This window comes from Colobus angolensis, unplaced genomic scaffold, assembly GCF_000951035.1.
Source record: "Colobus angolensis palliatus isolate OR3802 unplaced genomic scaffold, Cang.pa_1.0 Scaffold238, whole genome shotgun sequence".
Lineage (NCBI taxonomy): Eukaryota > Metazoa > Chordata > Mammalia > Primates > Cercopithecidae > Colobus > Colobus angolensis.
In genome coordinates, this window is record NW_012115577.1 from 1,632,048 (window position 1) to 1,641,731 (window position 9,684).

Genomic DNA, 9,684 nt, shown 5'->3' on the forward strand with positions numbered 1-9,684 from the left:
GAGATCATCCTGGCTAACACAGTGAAATCTCGTCTCTACTAAAAAACACAAAAACTTAGCCGGGCGTGGTGGCAGGCACCTGTAGTCCCAGCTATTCAGGAGGCTGAGGCAGGAGAATGGCGTGAACCCGGGAGGTGGAGCTTGCAGTGAGCCGAGAACGCACCACTGCACTCCAGCCTGGGAGACAGAGCGAGACTCCGTCTCAAAAAAAACAAAAAACAAAAAACAAAAAACAAAACAAAACAAAAAAATGCACTCTCAGTTTCAGAAAGTCCAACAAATCCCACACAGAATAAAAGAAAATCACATTTTGATATACTATAGTGACTGCAGAACACCAAAGACAAAGATGAGGTCTTGAAAGCATTCAGAAAGCCCATGTTCTATAAATCATGTGTGACTAATTCTCTCCAAAGTAAAGCTACCTTGACTGCGGTTGAAGACTGCAGTATAAGATACTGACCACTAAACAATACCTGCTTCTTATGGTTTTTTTTTTCTTCATTTCCTTTTAAATATCCTAAAAGGAGGTCAGGCAGGGTGGCTCATGCCTGTAATCCCCAGCACTTTGGGATGCTGAGGTGGGTTGATTGAGCTCAGGAGTTCAAGACCAGCCTGGGAAACAGAGAGAAATCCTATCTCTACTAAAAATACAAAAAACAAAACAAAACAAAAAGCCAGGCGTGGTGGCACGTGCCTGTGGTCCCAAAGCTACTTTGGAGGCTGAGGTGGGAGGATTACCTGAGCCCAGGAGGCGGAGGTTGCAGTGAGCCAAGATTGCCTCACTGCATTCCAGGCTAGGTGACAGAGCGACACCCTATCCAAAAAAACACCTAAAAGGTTTATTTCACTGGTTATAAAAAGGGTTAAAAAAAGTGTAATTTTAAAAAATAAAAACCAAGGGGAAGGGAAAGGATACCCACTTGCAGTTGGTACAGGTGTAGAAGACAGTTTGCCCTTCATCGGCTGAACGCATCTGTCTGGTGTGGTATGCCATTCCTTCATGACCACAACGAGGGCAGCGCCTGTCAACCTGGGAAGAAACTGGTGGGTTATGGAGGCCTGGTCATATCCCCTTACTTCCCACAGGAATCAGGCGATCACGCCTCTCAAACATCGATGCTTTACATCTTTTCCCACTTGGAATTGGGCACAAAACTCTCCAGATCTCTGCAATCACTCCTCCATTTCTTTCCTACTCACCTTATGGAGCCAGTTCTTGATCTCATTAACTTACCACAGGTCCCTGGCACTCAGGCCCTTCCTCCACCGACATAGGCATGGCTGTCCCCAGTTGGTGGAACACAACTGAAGTCTTCACAACCTTCCCCTCAAAGTCTGCACAGGCAAGTAAGACTGGTTACAGAGACAACCAGAGGGAGCTGACACCGGAAACTTCCCCTCTCCCCTGGCTGGTTAGGCCAGGAGGCCCTATATCCTTTCCCTTAGTTTTCATCGCTAGACTAAATGTACAATTGCCTGATGTCCTGCTTTAGGATCCCCTCCTCAACCCAACCGATCTTGAGTTCCCCAAGCTTCCGATCCTGGGCCCTCCGCCAAGACCCCTGCGTACAAGCCTCTCACCCCGAACGTTGATGTTGAAGCCACAGCGAGTACAGGTGACCGTATCCTGAGCCCCGGGCAGAGGCAGGACCGAGCCGCAATCTGAACAGAAATCCAAGTCCGACTGAAAGCTGGAGCAAGTACTGGCGAGATCCATGACAGACATGCAGTCGGGTCTGAGGAAGGAGTTGGAAGTTTATTAACAAAAGAGAGAAGACTTCCCGCCCCAGAGGTGGTAACTATTCTGTCACAGGACTTAGGCGTATATAACCCGAGTCCTCCCACGCACGCCTCCTGCCTCTGCGACCAAGGAGCCGAAACGCCCGGAACTCCCACACAGCGTCGGGTACTAAAAGGACTTGGAACCCTTTCCTGGGGCCGGCGAGAGGAGCTGGCCAACTCCGTGGGCTAGAGCGCCAGCTAGCTAGAGCGCTCTAGAGCCGGCTAGAGCGTCACGCTTTCGCGCTGTCGATTGGCTGTGACGTCATAATTAATTGCGAACCCTGTCTCGGGAGCCTTAAAGATGGAGAGTAACCTCTTCTAAGGGAGGTTGCGGCTCAACTTTCATGCTGGTACTGAGACGGTGAGCACAAAATTGGTAACCAATGCTGCGCTTCCAGCAAATTTTCCCACCAGCACCGAATCCTGGGATATTTATTCTCTTTGTTTCACATCCTACGGGAACCCAGTCGCGGGGTAATATCCTCCTGAAAACCGTACTTTGCTGAATAATGACTTCTTTGGATTAGAGAACTACAACACCCCTGGGTCCTGAGCTGCTATTTCCCTTTTGCGGCTGCACAGTAGTTAAAAACAAAGCTAAGTATTCTGGCACGTATAGTTCTAGCGTTCCTTGGGTCCCGCTGGCGAGCGTGGGCTTTCTGCAGAGCGCAGCCGGTCTGTGTGCTTTGCGGACGGTTCACCGCGCTTGGAAAGGGGTGAGTCGGCTTCTTGAGGGACGGCAAGTGGTGAGGGTGAAGGCAGGAGGAATCCTTACTCCCACGGGACGAAAGGAAGCAGGGATGAAGTGGGACACTTGAGAAGGGGCTCAGGACTTTTGAGGTGGTGGAACAGAAGAGCTTGGGGCTTCCCCTCCTTCGACTCCTGCCAGATAAGTGAGGCTAGCAGTAGTCAAGAGAGCTCATTAAGTAGGATTTCATAAGACTTAGGTCGAGTTTGGCTTTTAGTTGTGCCTGCCGCTTATCGAACTCTTAATTCATTGTCGTCATCCGTTAAGTGGACAGCTGACATTTCCCTGATCTTTTATAAAACATGGGAATAAGTTTCTTTGGGAAATCTTGCTATTTTCATTACTCTGTAACTTATATTCGAAGTAGAAACTTTCCCTGAAAGGGCAGCTTGTAGTTGTTTACTAGTTTCCTGCTAGTCCTCCCACCACCACCCACTCTGATAGCTGTGCTAAGTTCCTTCATATGAAAGTTCTGGCTCCATCACTATTTTGTCCTGTGAAGGACACAAGCTGTAGTCTTTTCGCTGGGAGAGGCTCCCATCTGCCTTTCTCTGTAATAATGGAGAGAACACCATAGTTAAAGGGTTAAAACTCAGCAAACTGCTGAAGAGTGACAAGCCCTATCACTTAACTGTGAAATTGCTTGTTATTCTGTCTGACAAAGGGAGATGTGTTATTGAGCTGATTGTCGTAGACAGTTTTTATTCTCACTTATCTGTGTGTCTCCTTTGAAAATGGAACTTGAAATTCTACCCTTCTCAATTTTCTCTTTTTAATTTGAAAAACACTCACCCAACATCCCCTGTGAGTTGCAGTAAAGAACAAAGCATTGAAAGGCATATCCTTTTCCCAACAAAAGCTCACAATCTATTCAATAAAGTATTTGTTGAGCAACTATGCCAGGTTTTGAGCTGAGGCTGAACCTGCAAAGTTGAAATCTGTGTTCTCTGACCTCAAGGAACATGAATGAATAATTAGAATACAATAAAAGTGTGCTAGGAGGTACAAAATATGAGAGCCCAGAACATGCATATAAAGCAAACATATCTGTAAACTTCAGGGAAGACTGGGAAATGATTTAATAAAAACATAGATGTAATGTTATGGCAGATATTTAAAAAGATGCTCAGATATTATGTGTCAAGGATCATCAGCAATCAACAAATCATTAATTTTGAGAACTTGGGATCACAGACTCTAATGTTAAGTACTGTGCTAGAAGCCATGTACAGAGAAGTAAAAGTAAGATGATTGTATGTCTAAAATCTCAAAATAAACTTACATAAATAAGAATGTTCCTAAGAGGTCAATGAGACCAAATATTTGATATCAGATCCTTTCCAACAATATAGAGGCATATTTGTAGATGTAAATTACAGTTTTCATTCCTTAGGAGCCTAAATGTCAGCACCAAAATGTTAAAAGTGATATATGAATACAGATATCACAGTGTAAACCATGATTAATTTTCAAATGAGTTGTAGAATTAAAATATGTCAAATATTTAGAGGAAGGGAAAATCACTGTGACAGAGTAGACCAGAAAGACTTTATAGTCAGGAACTTGACCTGTGAAAGACAGATAGAATTTATTGAGAACTTACCAAGCTCTTTACATCTAATTCATATTTGTTCTTTATAACCCTGAGAGGCAGGTTTTTGTCTTACATCTCCATTTTATAGATGAGAAAGCTGACAGAAGTTACTTGCCCTGAGTCACACACCTAGGAAGTGGTGGAATTAGGATTCAGATCTAGCCCTGTCAGACTGTAAAGCCCATCCTTTGAACTGTAAATGGTATAAAAGGCATAGAGAGGAAATGCCAAGACATCCTCAGGGGCTTAAATACGACCTCACAGTAAACTCAGGCTAGACCAGGGATGACACATAAAGGTTGATAGTTTTCGTTTGTGTTGCCATCAGCCTCCTCTATAAATAAACCCAGAGTGATCACAAATTCCCATCCTGAGGGGTTCAACAGGGAATAGTCTCATAATGGATTTAGAGTGAAGGATGATTGGCATTGTAAGGCAGGCAAGCAGAGGGCTGAGCAATCAAATAAAAAAATTTCAGAACAAAAGATTAGAGGGCAGAAATGCTGTATGTGCTGATAGAGGCAGAGAGGGCCCGGATCAGGAAACTGCAGGAAGAGAAAACTAGAAACCTAGAATCATCTAGAAAACTAGAACCTAGAGTTGTCTCAGAACACAGAGGAGGCTTGAGGACTGAGCAGACTGACATAGATGTACTTGGACAACACCTCACCAAGGAGCATGTCTCTTCCCACTCACAATCCCCAATACGAGATTCACAGTGGTTCATGCTGAGTCCACAGGAAAAGTATGCTTGTTCATATGAAAGAAAAGATCCTCTTATTAAAAGAGCATTCATTATTTTCTACCATAGGAATGCAGTGGTTTCCCATGCGGGAAATGGCCCTGCTGTAGTCCTGCCTATTAGCAGGTTTGTTCTGACACTTCCTACATTTGAATCTACCTTTTTTGCTTTTTTATCTTTCAGATTGGCCTGGGGTACATCATCTAAAGATCCTAGGATTGCTGCAGGTCAGCAGTCTCCATTGGAAAAAAAGATCTTGGTAAGTAAATTATCTTCACATCATACAGTTTGGAACTACACAGAGAAGGAATCTTAGGTTTAAAATCCTTCTGCCCAAGTGACACATTCAGGTAGTATGTCTACACTGGCAAATGTTACTCAGCTATATCCACAGTTGCAAAACAAAGTATCATTTTGAAAACTTCCAACACCATACATTTTTAAAACTACTTATTGATTTGTGGTGGTGACTACTTCATACTTTCAGAGCTCACAGGCTCACTTGAGAGTGATGGGAATAAAATAACAAGCTAAAGTAAAGAGCATGTAGCTGTTCTGGTATCGTTAGGGAGGGTGGGCTTGGCTCCTGTTTAAATGTGTTCAAAGGAAAAGGATGATCACATTATAAATTTCTGACTTCACTTTGACAGAATCTAGGTGGTGTGCATACAACAGCAGCAAGACAGTTGATAACTCAGAAATATCAGGAGGAGTGTGAAATCCTCTGTAGGGAGCAAGCTGTTTCTCTTGACTACTGGCTTGCCAAAGCAGAGTCTTATTATAATAAACTAATAGTGGAAATGATGAAAGAAGAGACAGGCAATGAAATCAAGAAAAAAATGGAGAAGAAAACAACCCGAAGCATAGAAGGACTAAAACAGTGCCATTTGATACCTGAGAGAGAGGTGAAACACATAGAAAGGCACATACATCAAACAGGACAGGCTGGAGAATTTAAGAACAAATCATTTAGACAAGTACTGCGACCCCCCAGTGAAACAAAATTACCAAACATTGTGCCAGAAGGGCATGGCATCCAGAACGCACAGAGAAGAAAACAGGTAAATGAGAGGGAACAGATACAGATTAAGGATCACCAGGAACGCATGAATCGAGGGAGAGAACTTACAGAGCAAAGACTCAAGGAAAGAATCTTAAGAAGAAGCCAGAGCCAGCTTCCTACATATGAGAAGCGTGAGAGAGTAAAGAAAGAGATAAAGGAGTTTGAAAGAGTTATTGCATATCCTCTTTTCCAGCCATGCAGTAGAAGTCGGATTAAAGTGAATATTCTTATGGAAAAGTCTCAGAATGGAGAGAAAGTGAATACAATTGTGAAACCATATCAAAGAAAATTCTTGGCCATGCCACCCTTTTTAAGAAGTCAAATAGGAAAAATAAAAGATTGAAGTTTCAATGCTGTTATGATAAAATCATATCTCTTAAGTGAACCCCCCTCCTTTTTTTAAATGTGTGTTCTCATCTCTCCAGGGTTCAGTGAATATTCCCATTTGTATCAGATACAGATAGATAGTTCTGGACTTGAAAATTAGCTTAACTATTTTTAGTTGACTTGCATTTGTTCAAGTTGCATATCCTTTCTAGTGTTCAGTGTCCTCATCTTTAAAATGGCAATAATAATATTTGATTGCATTTGTGGAAGGACTATTGTGTTTGTGAAGTGTAGGTATGTATTAGCTGTTTCATAAATGTTAGTTTCCCCACTTGGGAAGACGGGTTGGGCGATGGGGTGAATAAAGAATTATTCTAATCTGCTTCTCTTATTCTCCCTGCTCCCAGCCCTCCAAGGTTATTTTGATGAGATTGATATAGTTTAGTATATGGTCTTTAATATCATACCTTCATCAGATAACTACTAGCCAGGCCTAAAAGTGTAACTTGCCCTGTACAGTTTATTTGTATGAGAAACAATTTTGACAGCCTCCTACATGCTAGGCATTGTGTTAATTACTGAAGGTGAATAAAGAGAAGTCTCTGCCCTTGAATAGCTTTCAGCTAATGGCATAGATCACTCTATAAACAGATAATGTAGTAAAGGTTACAATAGAAAGGTACACGGTGCTTTGCAAAGGGCGGATTCTAACCTGGCTTATGTTTCTTCCAGCTCTTTTTGTCACTTTCTGTCACCCACTTAAGCAAGACCTTCCTAATGTTTGGATCCACTCAGGGGTAATCAAACTCATCCTTTCTCAAACTCATGCCTTTGTTACTCATTGATAAATCAGAAAGCAAATTTATAAATTTAGTGAGAATTACAGTTGTCAAGCAGAATGAAATGTATGTTTTTTAGTCAGTTTGTTTTCTTTCCAGATACTAGAAAATTGGGAAAGCAGGGGTTCAGAGTTGGCAAGCAGAGAAGCAAATACATGGAAATGGATGCCCTCAGGAATCTTATTCTTAAGTTGTGATAATTCTGATGCCCACCTTGCTTTACTAGCAGAACACCCTTTAGCCTGGATATTGCTAGGTCAGCCACTGATAGAAATGTTCTATGTCTGTGCTCCTCAGTACTGTAGCCCTTGCTACAAGTGACTGTTGAGGCATTCAAAATGTGGCTAGTGCAACTGTAGAATGGAATGTTTAATTGAATTTCATTTAAATTTAAATTGCCACATGTGGCAAGTGACTGCCGTGTTGTACAGTGCAGCACTGGATAAACATAACTCCTGTGTTCTAGACTCCAGTCCCACCATTAGCTTTCTGTTTTTGACAGTGTTTGCTGGTATGATAGGTCACGGCTCATTTTACATTACTATCAGTTTAGTTTCCTTTGTATTTCAGAGGCTCCCTAATCCCTTAAAGAGATTTAAAAATCAATGTAGATCACTTCTGTGTGAAGATAAGGTGGCTGAATTTGCTTTGGAATTAGGAACTGGCCGTCTCTTTGCTAGTTCTGGAATTTGGCCAGGATGCACATCAAAATCTCATTTCTACCCTCCTGATTTGCCTCATGCAAACTTTGTTGCTGTGTCTGTTCTCTGGTCTTCTATTGCTATGTCTCAGCTTTAGATTCTATGTCTTGCGTAGAAACAGATCATCAGAATGCAACAGGCGGAAGACTTAGAAGTGCAAATCAGTAGGGTAATGACAAACCCTTTGAGCTGAGTGGGACTGAAGAGTAACCTAACACATAACCTATTAGTAATTGTTTACCTTGAAGATTTTCAGTGCTGGACACATAAATTGCTGAGTTCAACTGCCCTCTTTTCCCTCCAAATCTAGCATAAAAGCAACTGGTGATCTCAGGGCAATTTCATACCTAATATGACTAAGAATAAAAGTCAATGTTTCAGGAGCTCACTTTGTCCAAACCTGAACCCATCAAATTATATCCACCTTTTCATTTCCTTGCACTGTGTCTGCTTAAATCTTGAGTCACACTTAACGCTTTTTTTTTTTTGGGTTTTTTTTCTTTTTAATGTGAAATAGAATATACAATACACAATACAATATACAAATGAAACTGTATATTTAGAAGAACAATAATAAATGTCCAGGTGCCCATTGCTCAAAAAACTGAGAAGTGGAACATTACTACATCCCAGGAGCCTCGTATACTCTCCTCATTCATATCTCTCTCCCCCACAGCCAGAATCAACCACTATCCTGAATTTTGTATAATTGTCACCTTTTATAAATTTTACTGTCTGTGTATCCCTAACAGTTGCTTATTTATAGCCTTTATATAAATAGAATTATACTGTATATGATTACTTTTGCTCATTATTATTTTTGGATTCATCCATGTTGATGTGTGACACGGTAGTTCATTTCCATGACATAAATATACCACAACTTAATTATATATTCTGTTAATGTCATTTGGTTGTTTCCAGTTTTTGTTTTATTTTTCTTTTAAAAATGATACTTAGATAAACATTCCTTTAACATATTTAATCTTATGTTCTGGTGCCTGTGTACCAGATATATATAAGATATATAAACTGTGGTACATTTATTTGAGGAGCCTGTTAGATTTCTATTCCATTGTGGCATTATGCCTGTAAGCCTGTTCTGTAGAGTCTGGCACATGTTAGCCTCTTGATAGATACTTGTTGAAAGAAAGGATATTTGTTAACTGCTGGAGAGAGCCAGAACCAAAATACAGAAATAGCTGATAACAGACCACTTTACCTTTTTACTCATCCTGTCCAGGTACAATCATAGTCAACCTTTGTTTATGCTTATATTTCAGTTGAGGTACTAAAATATTTGTTTACTTAGTTGGTTTTCAATGAGCTTCCAGTACAGGATTTGTTTCTGTCACTTTTCCCAAAACTTTCACTCCACTGCCTTCTAGTAAAGGTCACCCACACGTCCTCAAGGCACCTGCAGCATGAAAGTTTTATTTCTGAACAAAAGGGTCCCCAGAGAAGGAGACAAGGAGTCTCTTTTCAGTACGAGGTTGCTGGAGTCCTTAGAGGGTCAAAGGCTGTGTAATAACAGTTCCTTCTTGTCTGCTGGACAAAAGCTTCTTAGCCCTCAAGCACCCTGCGACTTAGTTCTGATAGAGTACAGAGTTTGGAAATGGCAGAGTGGTCACCCAAAACAAATCTCCCAATTCCACATGCAGTTTTATCCAGGTTTTCAAATAAGATGAAAAAAATGTTCATGTCTATTGATTTGTGCGTGTTGAACCACTGTTGTATCCCTGGGATAAATCGCAATTAGTTGTGGTATATTATCTTTTTGATATGTTGTTGGATTCAGTTTGCTAACATTTTGTTCAGGATTTTTGTATATATTTTCACTAGGAAGATTGGCCTGTAATTTTCTTTCTTTTCTTCCTTTTCTTTT

General features: G+C 41.2%; 2 protein-coding genes across 7 annotated transcripts in view; one reads left to right on the plus strand and one right to left on the minus strand.

Annotated features, from left to right (window-relative positions):
- The window catches only part of ZNRD1 (zinc ribbon domain containing 1), a 12,979-nt gene extending 10,994 nt beyond the window's left edge, over positions 1–1,985 (minus strand). Inside the window, exons 1-4 of one of the 5 annotated variants that reach the window (XM_011945040.1) lie at positions 1,853–1,985; positions 1,585–1,739; positions 1,238–1,338; positions 924–1,033 (exon numbers count right to left, since the gene is read on the minus strand). In XM_011945040.1, coding sequence (XP_011800430.1) covers positions 924–1,033; positions 1,238–1,338; positions 1,585–1,729 — 356 coding nt within the window. In that variant the 5' untranslated portion in view covers positions 1,730–1,739; positions 1,853–1,985. Of the gene's footprint in view, positions 1–923; positions 1,034–1,237; positions 1,339–1,584 lie in introns of all 5 variants that reach the window. The other 4 variants (XM_011945041.1, XM_011945043.1, XR_001002109.1 and 1 more) reach the window with 4 other exon arrangements.
- A 70-nt stretch (positions 1,986–2,055) lies between these two features.
- Positions 2,056–6,291, plus strand: LOC105513968 (putative uncharacterized protein ZNRD1-AS1). Of its 2 annotated transcripts, XM_011945038.1 has the most exons (3): positions 2,264–4,872; positions 5,053–5,128; positions 5,520–6,291. In XM_011945038.1, the coding sequence occupies exons 1-3, from the start codon at positions 4,628–4,630 to the stop codon at positions 6,273–6,275; spliced, it is 1,077 nt and encodes a 358-aa protein (XP_011800428.1). In that variant the 5' UTR covers positions 2,264–4,627; the 3' UTR covers positions 6,276–6,291. The 2 variants fall into 2 exon arrangements, 1 of the variants encoding a protein (XP_011800428.1); XR_001002108.1 differs by lacking the exon at positions 5,520–6,291 and having other exon boundaries at positions 2,056–2,501; positions 5,053–5,135.
- The last annotated feature ends 3,393 nt before the right edge of the window (positions 6,292–9,684 follow it).